We start from the raw sequence: 24,434 nt of genomic DNA on the forward strand, positions 1-24,434 counted from the left end.
ACCCCTCTCTCTCCCTTTTCCCCAGCATCATTGACATTATGTTACCCCTCACCCAACCCCCAGCCCAGGCCGCGCCAATCTAAAATGACAGGACTTTTACTCTCCAGTCTAAACTCTCATTTTCTTGTGCAGCCCAAATGAACATTCTGCCAGGAAGAAAACAATTAGAAGGAAGAAATCTGTTCAGGAAGGATAGCACACTATCCTCCTAAAAGTCATGTGTTGAAATACTTATTAACATGTGCACTTTCATGTCTATTTGTAGAATTTAATGGAGCTCCAGGAAAGTCAGTGACATTTTTCAGGCACTAGGGGAAGAGTGTGGTAGATGGGACCAGGGATCCTGTAAGGGGGCGCAAGGCTGTCATTCGTAGGCTGGGCACTTGCCGTTGTGTCTTCTTCTGCATTCATGCAGATCCAGGGTCTCTAAAAGTCCCTGGTGCTTTTGGAAGAGCCTTCCAGAAAGAGTCAGTGGGAGGCTGGGCTGTGGGGTTGGGTCCCAGCCGTATTCACCGAGGTTTGGTCTGTCTGTGAAGGACTTGGTTGCTAAAGAGCATTTGAACATACCCAATATATCAGGGTTAATGCCATAAATTCCTAAATTACTTAATGACCATATGACAATTTATCACAAGGCATTTTTAAATGTAACTGCTTCTTGCTCATTTGCATATATAACTTATTTGAGTCAATCTTAATGACTTCTTTTGAAGTCTAGCCACACAACCCAGGGCAGAATTAGGATTTGTGCCTGGCCTAGACAGACTAATTTTTTGAAATTGGTTCACATATGTGAATAGTTTTCTAAGGTTATTTCTACATAGTGCCAGAACAAGCAATTAATATGCAAAATCAGGACAAAATATGAAAAAAAAATAATGTAGTCCATTTGTTTGTTTCAGTGGACAGACAGGTTACTTTGGTTCAAAATATCATTCAGATATTTGTGACACTCTTGACATCCTGAAAAACCAAAATGCACACAGTAAGTTCCTGAATTAAATGATAAAATCATTTATTTTCCTGTATACTTCTAGGGAGAGGCGACAGGCATTCTGGATTGTCTCCTTTCATTACTCAGAGTCTGTCAAGGGCTGGCTTGCTCTTGTTTTGGTCAAAGTCTCTCACCATATAGGATGGTCGAATGATGTACAAGATCTTGCCACTTTCTCACACTCAATAAATGTCTAAGTAGATAGTGGCATTTTGCATGGGCCTATTGGTCCCCGAGTAGGCTACAGTGTATTCTCCTCACAAAAGCTGGTACTTGGAGTCACAACATTTTGATTCACATATTAGTGCCACAAGTAAGTCACTGCTGCAATTAAAGGTAGAGTATTAACAATTGTCCTTAAGTGAAGGAAAGGACAAGGAGCCCTGTGTCTTGCCTTCCACAGGTATGGCACTAGCACTTAGCATGGCCTCAGGCTGTGTCTTCCACAGGAATTTGACAGCCAAACCCCCTTTGGAAGGAAAATCTCAGTCTCGGATAAGAGGTTTTCCCAAGAGCAGTTGTGAGTTCATAGGAATCGCATCTCTGTGAAGCACTAACGACTCTCTCATCTGTAGTGGTTAAAGAAAGTGATAGAAACCCTGTTGTCATTTGTTGAGTGTTTCCTCGGAACAGTCCCAGGGCCAGGCATGGTGCATACATTTTCTAGTCTGATTTTCAGCACTGACCATTTAAGGTAAACATTATTATCCCAATTTTTTAGCCAATGGAACTGTTTGGAGAGAGTTCGTCACAGACCCTCATGCGGCTTCGAAGCCTGAGCTCACTACACTTCAACAAAACAATATTTCCTAGTTAGAAAATATCGTGGTGTGCCAAATAGCAGAATCTAAATTGCTGCACAAAAATGCTAGCATTAGTAATTTTTATTGTAAATTTATTTCGCAGCTAAGTGAAGAATGATCATGTTTTGTCCTAATTACAGGAGAAAACAACTCTACGGGGCTGACCACAGTTCTCAGCTACTTCTGGGCTCTTCTGAATTTATCATAATCACATAAACTTACTCAGTTTTTGAAACTCTGAGGACTTAATGGGATCTGCAATTCATATGGCTCGACTATGCTTATCTTCTTTGTCACAGCAATGCTGCTGTACTTATTCATTATTCAAGAGGACATTTCTGTGATTGCTTGACACACTGGTTAAGACATTTTCATGACTCATTTCCTGCATAAGCTGGTTAACCCTGTCCCATTTGAAGACGTACTCCATTGGGCCACTTTGCTCTCTAACGCCTGCCCTAGGCCACAGTGGGTACCACGTGAGAGGGATTGGGGCTCGGTGGAAGTTTCTCTCCTCCGATGGAGGAAAAAGTTCTGAGTGTGTGCCACATTATCTGGTTAGTGGCCTTGTACTGGTAAGGAAGAGATACTGGTCTAATCAATTGCACAAGGTATACCCACAGCAAGAAGGATTTACAGCACAGAAGGGAGAGAGAACACCGGATTCTGGGTGGGGCCCTGCAAAGACATAGGCCTGACAAGGAATGTTTGATAGCATGAAAATGTCATCTAACCTGTCTCTCTCTGAAAGTACGAACAAGGGAAGAGAGAAGGAAAGAGTCCTGTTGCTTAGAGAGCTTAGAATCTCAGATAACCCTCACATGTACTTAAAAAAAAACAAAAACAAAAACAAAAAACCTAAAAAACAAAATTTTTCCTAACCTAAGCTGAAGTTAGGTTTAGCCTGATTCTTGATTCAAATCACTTGGCTCGTGTAAACGTCCCAAGGTTTTAAATGAAATCTCAGGTGTTTAACTGGAAAAGAAACCCATTTCCCCAACACAGAGCAAGCAAAGACCTGAAAAATGTTCTCAGACCCGAATACTACCTTTCAAGAGTGCAAACAATATTTACTGTTATCAACACTCAGGGAAGGGCTTTTTGGCCAGCAGTGAATAGGTGAAAAATATTTTCTTTCATCTAAAAAAAAAAAAGGTTTTATTTGTTGATTGAATTCTGTCCTTAAAATTATTATTGCTTAAGTGGCATTTTAGTTGAAGTGTGCAAATTTAGACACATTTAGACAATGCTGTAGTGTACAACATTTAGACAATGTTGTAGTTTGTTCGTTCATTTGCCTCTTTACGCACCAGTTGTTTGTGGAAGGTTGTGCTTTCCTGACCATCCTGCTCTACAAGCTCTGGGAACTTCCAATTCTGGAATTAGGCCCATCAGCAGCTCTCAGACTCTCAGACCAAGCTTGCTTGGTTTTACAGGTAGGAGCTAAGCAACAGTAATTGTAAGGATGGAGATCGACAATTAAAACCATTTTGTTTTGTTAAAATTATAGTGTGCTGGGTGCTGAGGTACAGAGTAAACCAAACAGATAAGTATTGGCCTCACAAAGCTCCCAGTCTAGAGCGCATACAGGCAGGCAAACCAAAAACCACAATAGAATGTGATGCGTCCTAGAAGAGGAGTAGGATTGGGCCTATGAAAACACATGAGATGGGCCAGCCCAGAACTGAGGCATCACCAAGACTTTCTACAGGAAGTGATGTCTAAGCCAAGATCTAACGAATAACAGGAATAGCTGAATAAAAGATCTAAAGGATAGATGAATAAAAGAGTGAAGGTGGGTGGGTGTGGAAAAGGTTCTGGGCAGAGGGAGAGGCTGAGTGAATAGGGGGAAAGTCAGCATGCTCCAGGAACTGGAAGAAATTCAATAACTGGCCAAACACTGCTATGCTGCTATGTTGAGATGGCAAATGGAAGAACAAGAAGCAAGATTAGCATTTGGGAGGGTTTAAAACAATCAGAATGAAGCGGGAGAAATGGATGGAAGACAGAAGCTCAGAACAGAAGCCATGAATTGCGATGACGTGCTGGGATGTACTTCTCAAACTTTCATGTGCATGTAAATTACCGGGGCATCGTGTTAGAAGGCAGGTTTGGATTCAGTATTTCTGGGGAGCTCCCAAGTGATGCCAGATGGCCTGAAGACTACACTTTGGGTATCAAGGATTAAGAGAGCACATGGAAGTGTCCCTTTTACGTGGAGGCTGGGAATTGTGAGACAGTCCTGGTGGCTTAATGGCGTTCCATTGGCTTGGATTGTCACAGATACAGATTCTGGTTCCTAGGCACTGAAACAATGACCTTGGCTCTTCACTTTCATGAATTCTACATATGTTTACTTCCTGGCTGAACTGACATTCTGCTGGGCAAGGCTACTTAAGGGTTAAAGTCTCAAATTGGCTCTGACCATGGCCCAACTGATAGCTCACCAAAAAGACAGTGAGAAAGGGGGCCTCTTGCACATCGACAGTGGTTCTTACGCCGTTCCTCATAGTACACTGTCCTCCCAGAGCACACTGGTGTTCCGTGAGCTGCAAAATAGTGTTCCCCAAACTTGAATAACAATGGCAGTCTTTCACCATTGAGGGTAGAAAATGAATGGTAGCATAAAAATTTTCCTGCTTGATAGGTTTTTCTGTATGCCTTTCTCTTAATCCGCTGGTGCTGAACGCTAATGAGTGCTGGTGGACAACCCAATGAGCAACAAACATTAGCAGCCAAACCTGGCAGCACTGCTGCTGTCTTTATGGCATCTGAGCGCAGGGATGAGGTTGCATGTTATATCTGTACACTGCAGCCACCCTCCCTTGTGAAACTCTTCTAGTTTATAAGATAGGGCACATTGGGGTGTCAGTGTCTCTGTGCAGCAGAAACCAGCATTGGGGAGCATACTCTGTGACATGTTGTCAGGCTCCTTCAACCCGCCCAGGGGCTCGGGGCCTCTGTCTTGTCTGGCTCAGTGCAGCCGCTCTGCATGAGGCTCTGTCACCGACAGGCCACAGTCCCCAGGTCACAGAGGTTGCAGGAATGCAGCTGGGCTCCATTGGGCGTAACATTTCTCTTCCTTTCAGCAACTCCCGGTTCTTACTTAGTTTTAAATTAAATAAAAATTGCAGCACATGGGTTTGAATTAAAACAAGAGGCCTGATCTTTTCATAGGTGCCACATCAAGAGGAAAGGTCATTTGTGCGAAGCATATCTCCTTCAATTTAAACCACAGAGCTGTGCCTTTTGGGTTTTGAGGGAACTGAGGGCTGGGGGAGGGCAGCTCACTCTGGCGTTAGCCCGGGCTGTGCTCAAGAGAGACAGGGACATTTCAGAGAGCTGAGCATCCTCTTAAATCCTTTGTGCTGGGTGTCACAGCATACGCAGAGCAGTTCCCAAGCCCTGGCCTTGAAGGTAACGAAGGTCTTAGGAATGTCTCAGGGTAGTCTTCCTCAACTGACTCTTGACTGCAACCTAGCTACCAAAACCGAAATTTGCATTATTAACAGCTTCTCAAGACAGAAAAGACAGAGACTCCTGACCTTGACGCCATTTCTCATGTTCAGTTTCTAAGGCTTCATGTGTGCACGAGTGTGTATGCATATGTGTGTATGCATGTGCGTCCGTGTGTGCGTGTGTGTGCACACGTGCGTGTGCACATTGGTATGTGCGTGTGTGTGCATATGTGGGTGCATGTGTGTGTGCGTGTGTGTGGGTGCGTGTGTGTGCACGTGTATATGTGTATGTGTGTGTGTGCGTGGGTGTGTGCGTGGGTGTGCACGTGTGTATGTGTATGTGTGTGTGCGTGTGTGCGTGTGTGTATGTGTATGTGTGTGTGTGCGTGTGTGGGTGCGTGTGTGTGCACGTGTGCATGCATATGTGTATGTGTGCGTGGGTGCGTGTGTGTGCACGTGTGTGTGCACGTGTGTATGTGTGTGCACGCGTGTGCGTGTGTGTATGTGTAGATTGCTAGTCTCTACAACACAAATTGGATAGGAAGTGTGCTATTGAGAAACTCGATCTGGGCCCTGACCGTCGCTTCATTCTGTTGAATCCACTCCAGAGGCAGACGGTGGAGGCGGGTCGCGGGTGATGGTGGTGGCGGTGGGAACGGCCATGAAGAACGTGTTTTACTCAGAAGCATTGCTGTACCAGCGCTGCGCCCAGAGCTCCCAGCCCTTGTTCAGTGCTCACTGCAGGCCCCACTCACTGCCAGGAGAAGAGGAACAAGCAGCTGGATCCCTTGGCACACTTTCACCTCCAGGGGTATTCAGATTTGGAGACAAGTCTGATTCAGGTTTTGTGGGGCCTGAGAAACATATGCATTTTGGGGGTCCCATTAAAGAAAACTAGTACAAAAAGTCTTTTACAAACTTTGCATACCATCAGAACACACAGCTAGGGTCCCTCCTAGGATCTTGGAAGGGGCTCGTGTAAGAGTGGGAGCCTCAAGCTGAAGCTTCATTAACTTTACAAGTGAATCCGCTTCTGCTGGGAAGGCATCACCAGCTCTTTCCTGCCCAGTGCCCAAAGGGCACACTTACATGTGGGTAAAAATGATGGGAAAGGATTTACCAGAGGGTAGGTGTAATTGACCAAGAAAGTCTGGGTCTTATCTGGCCCACCTTTGAACCACCTGGGCTGCACTGTCTCGGGGAAGGAGCTTGGGCCAACGCCAAGCTCTCTGTCGAGCGCACGCCTCTTACGCAGGGCCATCTTGGTCTCAGCTGACCCAAATACCTACCCAAGAAACGGTATCAGTGAATGAATAGCTATGCATGGTTATGAATGAGTGCATGCGCAAATAAATTCATACTCGCATTTTAAGTGAAAAGTCATTTTGCATACCTTTTCCAAAGGACTCTGAAAACATTTTAAGCTATGTAAAGAAAGCCTCAATCTAAGTGTACTAGTGAAGTACGGACTGCATTCTGACAGAAGGCGACCAACATCATCCTTATTGGATGACCAAAACCACTCTAGGCATAAGTAAGAATATCAGATTATATTATAAAGTAAATATTCTTTAAAGGGAGGGGATTTTCTTCTGGTTTCAGCAGAAGAACCCAAAAAACGCTAGACAGCGTATTCTTTGATATGCTTCTTTACCTCCTCCTCTGGTTTATGTTACCTTAAGTTGACCTTTTAAATTCTTTATTTCCTGGCAAATACCATGAACACTGTAGGTCCTAAGTGAGGCATATCAGAATTCAAGCAGAAAATCAGTTCAGCCTGGAGCATTCTCTTTTGAAGAAAAAAATTGACCTGCAGGTGGTGAACTCACCTGAGACTCCGTCCACTCTGACGGGGTCAGTGAGTGCAGTCTACAACCAGAACCAATGGCTTGAAGGGGCGTCTTCCACGTGTTTGGTTTGTTGTTAACTGGATGGGGCTGGGTTTGCATGAGGGACATGTTAGACATGCTGGGGTTGGCCTGGGCTAGGAAGGGCATGGTTTTCATTTAACTTTTGTTCTCATGACCTTGAGGGTAAATTTAGAGTAGGGTCATGTAGATGAGAGGCTCTAAATTCAAAGTCAAGAAGCTTGGGTTAAAGTCTCAATTTTATCTCTAATTGTCATGAGATTGTGAGCAAAACACCCAACCTTTCCATCTCTCCATGTCACTCTCTCCCCGCTCCCCCACTCTTTCAATCTGCAAAATAGACCAATATGCTTATCCTACTCTGCCCTGGCTGTGAGTCTCAAAACATTGCTCATGAAAGGTGTAAAGTGATTTTTGAGTTGAACATCTATGATTCCATTACATAACCATGTAATGTTGCAATTTCCTCCTTTTAAAACTAAGAAGACAGCTTTTTTAGTGGAAAATCCAAAGTTCTTTCCACCATACGAGGGAATGTCATCAATATTATTAACTTGTAGTAAAAATGGCATTAAAAAAATGACGAAGTAACCCCATCACTTGGTTGTTCAGATTCATTTCAATGTGAAAAGTATATAAAAATCCAATCAAATCTATAAGCAGAAGTTCATTTTGGCCGAAGGTGACTGTGACCCTTGAGGCTAAGCTGCTAAACTTCTCACAGTAAGTGACTCGACGACTGGCCGACGACATGGATGCTCAATGTGAAAGACAATGGGTGTCATTCTCTGGACATCATAGTCATGCATGTAGGTGTCCTGAAATTTTGGCATGACGGTCTTTTTAAAGATAGAAGTAGCTCATTAGCAGTCCCGTGAATTACATTAATCATGTCAACCCTGTTAATGCGATGGGGTATTTCTTTCCTTCTAGGGGGTGTAGATGCTTTAGAACAGGGCCACATAGCAAATAGTTTAGGTTTTGTAGACCATATGGTTTCTGTTGCAACAACTCAACTCTGTCCCTATACTGCCAAAGTAGCCATGGACAATATGCAAAAGAAGGGGTCTACCTGTATTCCAACTATGTTTACAAAAGTGGCACGGGCTAGAATTGGTTGAAAGGCCACAGATTGCTGACTCCTGCTTTAGAGTATCATAAAGATATCATCCAATCCCAGGCTGCCTTATGTCTCCCAGTTATACACACCTTATTACTGGCCTCAGTTTTTAATGCAGCCCCAATTCTATAGCTAAGCGAACATAGAAAGGGCCAAAGCCTGGAGAAATCATCAAGCCAGCTGGCCATTTGGGCAGACACTTCACATCTCGATATGGTTATCTAAAACCCTACACTTTCTCAAAGTAGTCTTTGTAAAGTAAAGCATTGTTTAAAATATAACATCCAGTGTTAAAAATAAGCCAGTATTCTCTAGAATAAAACTACTGATGTTCTGAAAGAAGGCAGAGTGCTTTCCAACCCCTAGAAATGCTTTGCAAAAACAAAACCCGGTGCTGACTTCCTATTTATAAGTGAACAAATATGCCTTTTTGCGTTCCCAAGATAGAACTGACCTCCTCACCAAAGTTCATTGCTGCTTTAAGTGAATGGTCACCTGTCAGTCCAACTTATCCCTTTTACGACTCTCTCTCACTCTAGCATGTCTGGAAAAGGAGGGAAGTACTCTCAGTGCCCTGCAGAAGGACAGTTTTTCACTCTGGATCTTCATTTGCCTGTGGAGGCAAACAACTCATTCTCAGCCTGGGAGCTGCCACCCTTTACTGTGTGGAACAGGCTACAATGAAACTGAAAGTGAAACAAGACTTTTATTCCTAGTACTGCTTCTAGAAATGTGGGTTTTCAGACCCTTGGTTGGGTTTAAAGTGGAGTCTCACAGACCTGAGCTCAGGAATGATTGAGTCCTCAGCCAAGTTACATAACCTCTTTGAGATCTTGAATCTCAGTTTCTCCATCTGAAAAATGGGTTAATATCTACATCATAGGATTGATCTGTAATGAGTAGCAAATAGTAGATATTCAATAAATAATAGTCTCTTTCACTTTTTCAATGGCAGCCTTACACCCCAAATTTTATTTGTTTGCTCTATTCTGGGAGAAGTTTCTTTGTTTGTTTTACTCTCACATATCTTCCAATGAACGGCCTCCGTGTGTCATATAAGTGGATACACACATAGAAGGCATATAAGCAGACAGGTCTCCAAGCAGGAAAGACTAATGGTAGGAATATTGATTGAACAGAAAGAAACCATAATCCCCAGAGGAGTTCAGGGTCAACAGATTCATTTGGTTTATTTTCTTTTGGAAAAAGGAGGCATCAGGTGTGGTTTAAGCATGGAGAACATAAGCTTTTTGAAAGCAGAGACTTTGTCCATTTCATCCACCAGTGCCTGGCATGCTCTTGGCACTTGGTGATTATGTAATTAATACTTGTTTTCTCCACTAATAACAGAGCATACTTAGACATGATTTGCTTTTGTATTAACCACGAGAAGTCCTGGAGCTTAGCATACTGAAGGAGAAGGAGACTTAACACTGGACAGAGATGGCACCATTTACAGACTCCTTACCTTCATGATCATGCAAATTCCCCAATATAAAAACTGATCTGAAATAGGTCAGGGGAAAGTCCAATGCTGATTGTAGGTCAGTTTCTGGCAGGTACTGTACCTTGAGGCCATCCCAACAAGATTTCCTTTCATTTAATTTTCCTTCCAGAAGGAGAAATCCCACCGTTGCTCAGAGTATCAGCGAGGTGCTAGGCCCAGTGGGGTAAAGAGAAGTTATGCTTCCCTAGGTCTCTAAGCCTCCTCATGGTTGTGCACGTCCTGTGAGAGCGTGAGAACAGTAGCAGTGACATCTAACACAGTTCACGTACCTGAAAACATCATCATGTGCTGAAAGTTCCAGGGGATCTTCTGTTTTCGGCCCAGATTCAGGAGAAAGGAGAGGGGATATATGTTGCAGGCTCTGGCAACAAAAATTGCTAGCTGGAGAGAGGCACAGGGAAACATTGAGGAAAATGGTGCTGCCGTGATGGGGTACGTTCTTGAGCTTTAATTATTACGTCTTTAGGTTTCTCTATATTATGACACAGACACCAGGGATAAACATGTCCAGACATGTACTCGTATGTCCAACTTGCTTCCAAAATTCATCTTTCAATGTCAGTTCCTTTCCAGAAATAATAGAGAGCATTTCTTTGAATCTATATTTGGTTTACAATTGTTAACCCAATACCATTTCAATCACTGTAAATTTTCTCATTACATTTATGTTGCTGATGACTGACTCTATGCTCAATTCTGCTGCAAAATGTGAGGCAGAGACCATTCGGTGGCCGGCATTAGCTTCTCAAGCAGCACTTTAGAAAGGATAAATGTACTTTCTCATGATTACCACCTCACTTTCCATCAGTTCACATTCCCCATCTCTAGCGAGCTTCACTTATTTTTTGCTTCTGGTAGATTTAATTTTGAGAGGAATTGCCTGTCTAAACGTATAATGCAACTAACACTTTCAGGGGCATTTTACTAAATCCAGACTTGATAGGTTAAATCTATGAAAATAATGGTGGTCGTCACCACCCTCCTGTTGACATCTAGGACTCCTTCCCTGATAGTCTGTCTATTCTAGTTTACCCTCAGATGGGATGGAGTGATTTGTGAGGAGGGAGCTTCCTCCTAAGATCCAGGTTTGGGATGAAATTAGAGAGTCAGCTGAGTGCTCCGTGAGGAAAGAACAGGAGGTAAACACAGATGTTTTAATCGGAACAGGGCTTACAGAGAAGGGTCGCTTTTCTGGCTGTAAGAGCATCTGCTATGATTGAGGGGCATCTGTCTGTCCATTGTCCAAGTGGAAAGAAGGACAACAGCTGCTGACTATCCGTGGAAACATCCTCAGTGCCTCAGTATCCTTTTATACAGACATCCATTCCCACTGGGAAGGCCTGTACCCCAGGCCTAGAGGTAGAAAAGTCCACTGCATTAAAAGTGATGTCTAGATTTTGTCTGTTATTCTGTTTATAAGAAAGGGTTATCTTATTAAAATAAACTTACATGTCCACAATGATTAAAATATTGAAAGCACATCCATCATGCTAATTTCATTGGATCTTTATTCTATATATCCTACTCTCAAAATCCTTACTGGAAAGAAGATTTTACCATCTTATAATGAAAGTATTTTTAAAGATTAATAATCCTGACTGTCTTCTGATACACGCTAATGCAAATTAAATACATTTATTTATAAAGACTGGATTAACATATTTCTATGGAAATGATTCATAATTTTAAACATATTGTGAATATTCAAAAAATGTCATTCTCCTTTAGTTTTTCCCCTTTAGTTCCCTCAATAGATTCCAAATTTCTTATCTGGAACCATAAGCATTTACTAAAGGCCCCAGTTTCTTAGGATGCTTTTCTCTCCTAACTAGAAGTTACATGTCTGCCCTAAATTTGAGCCCCACAGCAAACCTGAGGAAATTACTTTAAGAATTTAACAGAATAATCAGTAAAAGTAAGTAGTTTGTTCTCTTCCCTTGTCACCCCATGTTCAATATTTCAAAGGATACAAAGGCTCCAAGTATAAAAAGAGCATTAAAGATATGATTCTGGAATGTGAACAGCGCCAGGCCCATGTAACAGAAGATAACGTTCTCAGCCAAGAAGTTCATAAATTCAAACAACTGAAAACAAACAGAAACCAAAACCCATTAATTATGACTCAGGTTTGACTCCACTTAATAATCTGTACTGTATTTGATTACTGATGGCCCCCCTTTATTCAGGAAGGCCATCACTTTGGCCTCGTGTTAGCTTCTGGGGGGCGGGGCACAGGGGCCCCTGCCTGTCTTGTCAGGCCAGGTGACTCTACCATGGCTCTCTACCGAGGGACAGATGCTGCAGCCATGTCAACATCCCATCCTCCTTCTTGGCTAGGCTGCAGCAGATACCCCTGGGTAAAATTAACCAGCGTGATGCTGGAATATTCCTACTGGGATGACAGATATTCTCTGTTATAGAAACTGAAACTGTGTAATTTGCTTAAGGTGTACTGTAGTAAACAATGCAGATTGCTTAGGCACTTCTGCACATACCCCTAGATGCACTTGAGTTCCCCGAACCTAAAGAACCACATTAAAAAAAGCTTCAGCTAAATTATCTTCTTTAGGCAGGCAGGAGGGATGAACTTGGAAACTTGGAATAAGGATGAATGTCGACTATATTTCAAGATTAGAACGATCAGTATATTTCAAACCCCAGACAATGAGACTCATTACATTGATTGATGTAGGTATATTCATTAAATGTCTACAATTTCTAGCTGGTAAAAAGAAGATGATTAATTCCAGGGATCAGTTTATTCAGCAAGAATACAATAGATACATTTAATTCAGTCAGAGGAATGGAGTGATAATATATATGCTGATGAATGCTCCCGAGAATTATTCTTAGACCATTAACTAAACAATTTGAGTTGACCATGAAAAACGTTCTCGAACTTCCAGATTAGAAATAAAAGGGAAATGTGTCCAGGGGCTGCAACAGAGACAGATTTGGAAGAGACTTTAGTTTGTGATCCAGACTTTTCATTTGGAACTTTCTGAAACTTCGTTCTCAGACCCACATAAATACCACGTTTGGTAAATGTCTCTGGAGACATTTCTCTTGGCTTTTTAAGAACTCATTTTTTTTTCCCGTGTAATGTATTTACAGTCCTACAAATAATGCCCAATACCTGTTTACTGACAGTTGACAGGAAGAAAAATGGAATCGTGTCAGAAACATTATTTAAAACCAATAATAGAAAGAAAGGATTTGAAAAGATACAGCTCCTGTGGCACAAAATGGTCTTTGTGCAGTGGCAGCAATCATCAGTTATTTTGAGCACTCGTTTCGCATTCTAGGCTAGCTCATCTCAACAAATACTGTCACCCAAATAACCACAGAAAACTTGAAAACATGAGGGAAAATATAGGGGATGGGGAACACTTTTCTACCTCATTAAATCTTTACTTTTTCAAGAAGTGAGATTTGGCTGTCTTAATCTGTTCGGGTTGCCATAACAAAATACTATAGACCGGGTTTCTTAAACAATAGAAATTTATTTCTCACAGTTCTGGAGGTTGGGAAGCCAAACACCAGGGTGCCAGATGATTTGGTTCTGGTGAGGGCCCTCTTTCTGATTTACAGACAGCAGCCTACTTGCTATTTCCTCACACCATGGGGAGAGAGATCATCCCTCTCCTGTCTCTTATGAGGGCACTAATCCCATTTGTGAGGGCTCCACTCTTATGAACTAGTCACCCTCCAAGTGCCCCACCTCCAAATACCATCACATTGAGGGTTAGGACTTCAACATATGAATTGGGGGAAGAGGTTGGCACAAACATTCACTTCATGGCAGCTATCCAGTTTTTAATATTAATAAACATATGCCAAGCTTAAATCTATAGGGCCGCTTCTCCTGCCCCCATCCCAAGTGTATTTTACTCTAGAGAAGACATTTTGCTATCTAGGAGCCTCTTCTTGGTGGTCACATTCCTATTTCCTTTTGGGGTCCATCTCCTTCCCATACTCAGCCCATAGATTGATGTCTCCATAGCTTAGATATGGAATATGTGATTTAGGACTAAACCACTCAAATCATGCATTTCTCCAGCTAGCGTGATTGGTATGATGGATTTAGAGCCAAATATACATGTGTGTGTATATATATATATATATATATATATATATACACACACACACACACACACACACACACACACACACACATATATACATGTATATTTGTGTATCTAGCAACAATTAGATATATACATATAGTGAGGCCTTTGCAGGGAATGTTGGGACAAAGACGCCCGACTTCTCACTGTATGGGAATCCAGTAGCATGCAGGCTAGGGAGCTGCTGCCAGCCATCTTGTGATCACAGGGGAAATAGACATCTGAGAGAGAAGCCATGTCCTGATGACACTGTTTAATCTTCTGTATTCAACCTCTCTCAAAGCAAAACCCCTCAGATGTTTGAAGTAAAGAGACCAAGAAACCGCTTTTTGACTTGAGGTGGGGTTTCTATCACTTAAAATGGTACAAACTCCTTTACAGTCTTATACTGGTTTAACAAAACAAAACACCTCTCTGACTCAATATAGATGATAAATAAAATGGTGTGTGGTCAACATTTTTACTTTTTTCACTGAGTAACAAGTCTGTTATCCCTACCCACCACCACCACCAAGTTTTTTATTACTCACCCTGAAGGTGGAAAAAAAGTGTATGGATAAAGTCAATTTTTTTTCTGTTGGTTGTTGAGATACGATAGAAATTTGTCCTATACATTTTACATGGGTACTCATGGCATTAAATATTTGTTTTAGAGATTTTCTTACTTTGTTTCTTTTCTCTTTTATTTTTTATTAGTTTCAGGTGTACAAACAATCTACTATGCATCTGACACTGTACACAGCTATTACAATACCATTGATTATATTCCCTATACCGTAATATATATATATATAATTACCGTTGATAGTCAATATCAATTTATATTCATTTTAGGTGTACAGTGCAGTGGTTAGGCATTTGTATTATTTATTCAGTGATTCCCCCCCGCCATAAGTCTAGTACCCATCTGACATCATATATAGTTTTTACATTACTGACTATATTCCCCATACCATATTTCTCATCCCCATGACTATTTTGTGACTACCAATTTGTACTTCTTAATCCCTTCACCTTTCTCATCGATCCCCCCAACCCCCCCTCCCTACTTAGCAAACATCAGTTTGTTCATCTGCATCTACAAGTCTATTCTGTTCTTTAGATTCCACATATAGGTAAGATCATATGGTATTTGTCTTTCTCAGTCTGACTTATTTCACTTAGCATAATATCTGCTAGGTCCATCCATGTTGTTACAAATGGTAAGATTTCATTCTTTTTTTATGGTAGAGTAATAGTTCATTTTACAAATGTACCACAATTTCTTTATCCAATTGTCTATTGATAGGCATTTCAGTTGTTTCCAGAGATTTTCTTCCTTTTGATAACTCAGCATTTTAACTATGTTTAGTCACTCAGTTTATTGAAATCTAACCACTGACCAAAATTACAAGTAACTCTTTACATACACGTTGCACAAAAATTTGATTTTCCATTTAGGTCCATTTCTGAACGTGCTCTTTGTTCCTGTTGTTATCTATTTGTGTACCAATACCACACCCTTTTTAATTAATGCAGATCCATAACACGATGTAAAATTCCATAGATATAGACTGTTCCCATACTCTACCTTCTTCAAAATGTTTCTGGTTATTTTTGCATGTTTAAAAAAATGTTTTTACTGATGCTTAATCACTCGGAAAAGTGTATAAGTCATATGGTTACAATTTAAGATTTTAAAAGGGAATATTACTAGCACCCCAGCATTACTCTGGCTTTCCTTCCCAGTTATACCCCCACAACTCAATGCAACTACATATTCTTTGCCCTTCTACCATCATAAATTAGCTTTCCTTGTTTTTCACTTTTATATGAATGGAATCAGATAATATATACTACTTCATATTTGTCATCTTCTACTCAAAATGTGAGATTGTTTGTGAGATTCTTCATGTTGCATGTAGAAATCACTTATTTATTCATTATATGAATATATCACAATTTATTTATTTATTCTATTATTGACAGACATTTAGGTTATTTCCATTTAGGGGCTATGATGACTTTTGCTGCTGTAAATATACGTTTGCATTTCTGTAGACTTGTTGGGACATAGTGCCAAGCAGTTTTCCAAAGTGGTGGGACCAGTTCACACTCCCATCAGCAGTTCTATTTGATTTATATTCTAGCCTCTTGACATTGCCATTTGAACTTAGGAATCAGCTTTTTCCATTTCCATAAAAATTTACTGGCATTTTAGTTGGAATTCCATTAAATGCATAGACAAATTTGGAAAGACTACTCATCTTTACAGTATTAAAACTTTGAATCCATGAACATCATAGTCTTATAACTATTTTGGCTTTCTTGAATTTCTCTCAGCAATATCTTTATAAAGATTTTGTGTATCTTTGGCTGGATTTGGTTTATTCCTAGATATTTGATGTTTTTTGTTGCTATTGTAAATGGCACACTTTTCAAAGTTTATTTTCTAATTGTTGCTAGATACACATATACAATTATTTTTTCAATTGATCTTGTATTCAGGTCTTTCCTAAATCTATTTAATAATTCTTATAGTTTATTGGTAGATTCTTTTGGCTTTTCACAATCATGTTTTTTCCTAATAAGGATAGTTTTGTTTTTTTCCTTTCCAGTCACCATATCTTTGGCATCTCGCCCTTGTTAGGACCTCTGGCACATTGTAGAATAGAAGTGGTGATGGGGCATCTTTATCTTATTCCCAATCTCAAAGGGAAAAATTTCAATATTTCTCTATTAAATTCATAGAAATTCTCCAACAGATTAAAGATGTTCCCTTCTATTCCTTTTTTAAAATATGGATTTAATTTTCTAATAGTGTTTTAGGATTTTTGTGTCCATATGACAAACGACTGGTTTATAATTCCTCTTTCTTGTGTAGTCTTTACCAGGTTGTATTGTTAAAGTTAAAATTACTGACATTTCACAAAGTTGGTTCTTATTCTCTTTCTTAAATGTTAGAAGAATTCTAGGCTTGGTGTTTTCTTTGTAGAAAGATTTTTAACTACAGATACAATTATTGTAACACATATAGCATTAGTCAGATTTTCTATTCATGTCTACATTAGTCTTAGAGTTGTGTTTGTCATTCCACCTACATTTTTGTATTTACTGGCATACAGTTGTTCATAAGATTTCTATATCTTCATGTCCATAGTTATGTCTTTCCTCCCTAACATTGTTAATTCATGTCTTTTCTTTCTGATAAATCTGTTAGGGAGGTACTAATTTTATGAGTGTTTTCAAGAAGCAACTTTGTTGTAGCTTGTTACTTCAAGTCCTAAATGCTGTGGTTTCTTGTCAATTCTTTTCAACAACTGCTTTTCTCTATTTTACCGACTTTACTAGTTGCTTCCTAAAGTAGAGTTGTTCTGACATCAGCTATACCTCTTGGGTGACTCTTCTCGACTGCATATTTTTCTGGGTGAATAATCGTTTTTGTCAATTTTCCATCTAGAGTTTTATAGCAATTTATTTTGTAACAGATAATATGTATATCAATATAGAGATAAATGACAATTTTATAATATCATTGGGGGAAGATAGATTGTTTAGAAAAATTGCAAAAAATGTTGGCTAATTTTGGGGAAAAAACACAAACTAAAGATGTGTTCCTAATGTACTCCTTATATCCAAATAAATTCCAGAAGAATCAATAATGTACATAGAAAAACAAAATAATTTATGAATGTATTCCAAATACCACCTGTATATAATTTTGTATATAATTTTTCAATCAGGAAATTTTATAAGAATTGTTTGTATTAGCAAAAACCTGGAAATAAATATCTACACTAAAAGAAATACTTAATTGGGCAGGCATGAGAGCCCTATTGAGGCAGATTCTGCTCTGTAGGATCAGCCCCTGCACCACAACTCCTCCACTGTAGTCATGCCAGTCCTCACAAGCAATGAGCCTAATGGTCAATTCCTACTAATGACATGCAAACAGCAAACAAGGCTCAACTACAACAGGGAAGCACACACAACCCACACAAGAAACACACGTGGAGCACCCATGCCAGGTAACTAGGGATACTGCACCACTGAGCCCCACAGCATACCTAGTACATAAGGGCATTCTACTAAGACAGGAGACATAGCAGCCCTACCTAACATGTAGAAACAAACACAAAGAGGCAGCCAAAATGGGGAGACAAAGGAACATGTCCCAAATAAAAGAACAGAACAAAGCTCCAGAAAAAGAATTAAACAAAATGGAGACAAGCCATGTACCAGATGCAGAGTTCCAAACACTTGTTATTAGGGTGCTCAATGATCTCAGGGAGAACATCAACAAAGAGATAGAAAACATAAAAAAGAACCAGTCAGAAATAAAGAATACAATAACAGAAATTAAGAATACATTACAGGGATCAACAGTAGATTTGGTGAAGCAGATGATCAAATCAGCGATTTAGAAGATAAGGTAGCAGAAAACACTTAATCAGAACAGCGAAACAAAAAAAGAATCCAAAAAAATGAGGAGAGTTTAAGGGGCCTCTGGGACAGCATCAAGCGTACCAACATTCACATCATAGGCTTACCAGAAGAGCAAGAGATTTGAGCAAAGAGAGCAAGAAATTGAAAACCTATTTGAAGAAATACTAATGTAAAACTTCCTTAACCTGGTAAAGGAAATAGATATAGAAGCCCAAAAAGTGCAGAGTCCCTAACAAGATAAACCCAAAGAGGCCCACATCAAGGCACATCATATTTAAAATGCCGAAGGTTGAAGACAAAGAAAGAATCTTAAAAGCAGCAAGAGAAAGGTAGTTAGTTACCTACAAAGGCGCTCCCATAAGACTATCAGCTGATTTCTCAACAGAAACTTTACAGGCCAGAAGGAATTGACATGAAATATTCAATGTGATGAAAAGCAAGGACCTCCAACCAAGACTACTCTACCTAGCATGGATATCATTTAGAATTGAAGGAGCTTTCCAGACAAGAAAAGGATGAAGGAGTTCATCGCCATCAAACCAGTATTGCAAGAAATCTTAGAGAGACTTCTTTAACCAAAAAAATAAAAAAAAATTAGAAATAAAAATAAATAAATAATAAAATGTCAATATTGCATATCTATCAACAATTACTTTCAATGTAAGTGGAGTAAATGCTCCAATCAAAAGATGAGGCTGCTGAATGGATAAGAAAACAAGACCCTTACATATGCTGCCTACAAGAGATTCACTTCAAAAGACACAGACAGAAAGTAAAAGGATAGAAAAAAACATTTTGTGAAACTGGAATCAAACAAACAAAAAAATCTGAGGTAGCAATACTTATACCAGGCAAAGTATTAATATATTTTTAAACAAAGGCTATAATAAGAGACAAAGAAGGACCCAGTAATCCCACTTCTGGGTATATATCCAAAGAAACCCAAAAGGCTACTTGAAGGGGACATGCTCATTCATTTGTTCATTGCAATATTATTTACAATGGCCAAGATATGAAGGCAGCCCAGATATCCTGAGTGGATGAATGAATAAGGAAGGGGTTGTACACATACACAATGGAATATTACTCATATGTTAAAAAAGAATGAAATCTTGCCATCTGCAACGACATGGATGGACATAGAGGGTATTGTGCTGCGTGTAGTAAGTCAGACAGCAAAAGACAAATGTCATATGATTTCACTTATAAGTGGAATCTAAAGAACAAAATAAACAAACAAATGAAACAAAGCCAAACAGAGAACATTTTGATGGTTGCCAGATGGGAGAGGGTTGGGGTTCGATGAAAAATGGGGAGGGATTAAGAAGTATAAATTGGTTGTTACACAGTAGTCATGCGGATGTAGGATATAGTATAAAAAATATAGTAAATAATATTGTAATAACTATGTATGGTGTCAGATGGATACTAGATCTGTTTGGGTGATAGATGGGAAGGGGATTGGGAGAAGAGTGCAAAAGATGAAGGGATTAAGAAATACAAATTGGGAGTTATAAAATAGTCATGGAAATGTAAGGTATAGGGAATATAATCAATAATAACTTAATAACTATGTATAGTGTCACATGAGTATTAGTCAGGGGGATCATTTCTTAAATTATATAAATGTCTAACTACTATGCTGTAAACCTGAAATTAATATAAAATAATATTGAATATCAACTGTAATTGAATATTAGAGAAGTGGGGAAGGTGAAGGAAAATAAGAGGTTCAAATTTCCAGGTATAAAACAAATAAGTCGTGGGGATGTAATGTACAACATGAGGAATATAGTCAATAATATTGTGCTAACTCCTGGGTATCTATCAGAGAAATCCAAAACACTAATTCAAAAATATGTATGCACCCCTGTGTTTATTGCAGCCCTATTCACAATAGCCAAGATATGGAAACAACTGAAATGCCCATCGATAGACAACTGGATAAAAAGAAAAACTGTGGTACATCTATACATTACTCCGTTATGTAAAAGAATGAAATCTTTTACATGGATTTCAACATGCAACAACATGGATGGACCTTGAGAATATTATGCTTAGTGAAATAAGTCAGACTGAGAAAGACAAATACCATATGATCTCGCTTATATGTGGAATCTAAAGAACAGAATAAAAGAGCAAACAAAACAGAAATAGACTCAGAGATATGGAAAAAAACACCTATTGGTTGCTAGATGAGGAAAAGGTGAATGGATTAGGAAGAGCAAATTAGTAAACACAATATACTCATGGAGATATGAAATACAGAATGGGGAATATAATTGACAATATTGTAAAGATTATGTAAGGTGCCAGATGGGCGCTGGATTTATCAAGGGGATCACTTTATAGATTGTGTAGGTGCATGACCAATGTGCTGTACAACTGAAGCTGAAGGAGAATAATATTATATGGTAACTATAAGAATATATATATGTATATATATATATATATATGTGTGTGTGTGTGTATATATATATATATATATATATATGGTATATATATATATATATATATATATATATATATATATATATATGGTCACGGGAGGTGGAGTATAGCATAAAGAAGATAGTCAATGGCATTGTAATAGCTATGTAAAATGTCAGAGGGGTAGTAGCTTGGGGGAGAGGGGTCATCACTTTGTGAGGGTGTAAATGTCTAACTATTATGTTGCCTTGTACACCTGACACTAGTAACAAGAATAATAATACTGTGATAGCATGTTATGCTTTCAGATGGTTGCTGGACTTATCATGGTGATCACTGCTTTAGCATAGGGAATATAATCAATAATATGGTAATAACTAGATATAGTGCCAGGTGGGTACTTTTGAATAACTATGGTGTACACCTGAAAGTAGTATAATATTGTATGTTAGATATATTTTAATAAAAATTAAAAAAAGAAATAGCTAAATAAATATGACACAGTCATATAATAGAATATACAGAGGATGCCAAAAAAATATATACACACTTTAAGAAAGGAAAAAACTGTATTAAATTTATGCGGATGGTAACCACATTGAGCACCTCTTGTAACTGCAGAAGCCAAATGTGACTTGTATTTGTCTTTTGTTATCAGTGTATATTGAGTGTTACAATTTCAATAAAGTTTTTCCTTTCTAAAATGTGCATACAGTTTTTTGGCACCCTCTGTGTTTTACAGAGTTCTATATATTGATATAGATATCTAACATCTATTATTAGATAATAAAAAGTAAGTTAAAAAAAATAAAGGATATGTTTGTTTATATATAAATCCATCAAGTGTATTAACATATACATATACAGATAACTTTCACTTCACTTTATGGAAATTTGACATATGTATCATTATTATCATTTCTTTTTTTACCATGAACCTTTGTTACTTTCATAGTTAAAAACCTACTTTAATTAGAACAAAAATTTTTGAGTAGAATGAAAAAGTTTCCAAATGTTTCCTTCATTTAGCCTTACTCAAACAGCAACTCTTTATCTTTTTATTTTCAGGAAGTTATCAACCATTCTTACCTATTTCTAATGTTTTTCTTATTTTCTTTAAAAACCGTTTTTGAGTGCAGAAAAATACAAAGAACAACAACAAAAGCACTTACCTTTTTGTGGAATATTTTTTCAGTGATCTCTTTATTCATAGATTGTAGATGTGTAGACGACTTGCATAATGTTACATAAATATCACCCTTACTTTTATCTAACTTACTTTAACTCAATATTTTATAAGCCTCTCTCCATAGCAGTAAATTTGAATCTTCTAAACAATTTTTAATGGCAGCACACTAATCCCTGTATTTTCCTATCAAATTTTATTTCACTGTAAAAATTATTAGACATTTGGTGGTTTCCAGATTTCTTCCCTTATAAACAATGCTGCATTGAGCACCTTTGTACAAATGTCTCCCCAGCTGAGTGCTTACTCTTTAGGTAAAATTCCTAGACATGGACTGCTCTGTCAAAGTGTACACATTCATTTTTCTTTTTCCACATCTATCAGTGTGCCCATCAGAAAGCATATTCCGATTTGCACCTATAATAATGGTGCAGAGGGTGCTCTTTTCCCTACACCTTTTTTTTGCCAAAATTAGTTTTCGTCAATTTTTAAAAACCATTGACAGTATTATAGAATCCCTTGTTTTAAATTGTAGATGGTTGTTAGCATTTAAAAAAGATTCCCTTTATAACAATGCAGCAGCACTGATTAGCACTCTCTTTTGTCTATTTATATCATGTAACAACATTCCTCTGAATAAACAGGCTTCATAATAATTTCCTTTTCAGTACATTTAATGAAATGTGTGGGCAAATTCAATTTTGTTTCACCCACAAAAATCACCTGAAGAGATGTTTCAAAAGGAGAATCTACAGTATGTCCACGCTGACAGAAGCAACCAACTAGACTATTCGGACCTCATTCCCGCAGTCCGGCCCAAAGTAGTCAATTACTGAGACAATAGATTTATTGGTCAATTTTGGAAAAAAGAAAAAAACCAAAAACCAAAAACTCCAGCCCCAAATCAATCATCACTGTTATCATCATAATAACAACAATGTGAAGCTAATCGATTCAGTATTCAATATGAATAACCTCAAACTACTTCCTCCTCATTCAAGGTCAATGAAAAACAACTTGATTCAGCATTTTATTTATTCAGTACAGTAATCAACAATTGTTTTATTTCCATTAATTTACAGTTTGTGAGCCTTTGAAGGGGACCCAGGTTTAAAGTAATCTTTGCTTAGCAAAGTTTTTCTTTAGGGAGGAAAAAAAAGCAAATTAATAGTGCAAACAATACTAGGGAAATAATTTAAAGCATTAAAGGGATAATATGTGTTTAAAAACTCTGAAAGTTCATATGTTAATTAAACAACTTAGTCTGATCAGCAAACCAATTTCTCTGAAGACTTATTAGATACTGTGTTTTTTTGTCTGTTAGTTACTATGTATTTTGTAAAATATGTTTATCAGTATTTTTGACTTTTTCTCGTATTAGTGAAAGAACAAAATTTTACTATATTACTATTGTTCATGTAGAGAAATATTGCATCAGTTCACTAAATCCTGCTTAACTAATAGTAATTAAATTGAAATGAATTCCTCAACATGGTTTTTCTTTGGCTTAGTACAGTTTGATGCAATCTACTGACTTTCATCTACTTGTCCAAGTAGTGCACTGAAATGAATTTTAACTGGAATGTTAAAGAACTTACAAAGCTGTAAGAAAAATACAAGGAAGAACTAAAAATGTTTTTTTTATTTCCTCCATAATTTTGTCCCAGGATTAAGTTTTTGGTTTACAAAATTTGTCTTTATTCCTAACTTGGAGCTTTCTTTAGAGAATATCTTGGATTTCATTGTTCATACACTATTGAGTTTATCTATAATGATGTGAACAAACTGGAGTATAAGTGAATATTTTTTATTCCTATATTGGGGGACTTGCAAACAAACATTGCAATATATTCTATTGAAATTATAAACTCCTGGGATTCTAACATTTGTTTAGTCCCAAGTCCTGAAGAACTTTATTCAAGATGAACCCATGATTTCTCCAGGCTCTAGAGGGAGTATAGGAAATGAATTGTACTAAAGACCTGTGATCTTTACCGCTAGGACATAAATGATCTGGAGGGTTTATTGCCAGTCAAGTTCATGGTTCTCAGCATGCAGCCTCCCTACTAAGCTGAAGACTTATAGTTACATATGAGTATAAGTGCAATCTTTTGAGATCTTTCTAGATTTAGGACACTATAATAATATCAGTTTTACTACTTCTAAAATAGTAATAATGTTAATAGGACTCATTTTTTTAGGACTTAAATTGTCCTAAGGAATATGTTAAAAGCTTTCCCTTACTTTTATAACTCTTAACAATTTATGTTATAATGACTACAAAACTCATAAGCTAATATTATTTCCATTTTACAGTTGGGAAAACTGTATTCAATGGTACTAATACCCTTGCCCACATAAAACACAATAAACGGAAGAACTGAGTTGTCCTGACTTGTCCAAGGTCTACACCACTCTGTCAGACGAGGCTGCCTCCCCATTATGTAAGATCCAGGTTCGGGGGCAGCAAGATATTTGTTAACAATAGTATCGGTAAATATTTGTAATATGTTAGA

The 24,434-nt window shown here is 38.3% G+C and overlaps 1 protein-coding gene across 3 annotated transcripts in view; it reads right to left on the reverse strand.

Moving 5' to 3' along the window:
* Positions 1-24,434, reverse strand: part of SLC9A9 (solute carrier family 9 member A9) — a 530,083-nt gene that overhangs the window by 173,521 nt on the left and 332,128 nt on the right. For all 3 annotated transcript variants that reach the window (XM_033090158.1, XM_033090162.1, XM_033090169.1), the window contains 2 exons: positions 11,721-11,834; positions 10,020-10,131 (listed from right to left, as the gene is read on the reverse strand). In XM_033090158.1, coding sequence (XP_032946049.1) covers positions 10,020-10,131; positions 11,721-11,834 — 226 coding nt within the window. The remainder of the gene's footprint in view (positions 1-10,019; positions 10,132-11,720; positions 11,835-24,434) is intronic.

The sequence above is a fragment of the Rhinolophus ferrumequinum genome, chromosome 2, assembly GCF_004115265.2.
Source record: "Rhinolophus ferrumequinum isolate MPI-CBG mRhiFer1 chromosome 2, mRhiFer1_v1.p, whole genome shotgun sequence".
Taxonomy (NCBI): domain Eukaryota; kingdom Metazoa; phylum Chordata; class Mammalia; order Chiroptera; family Rhinolophidae; genus Rhinolophus; species Rhinolophus ferrumequinum.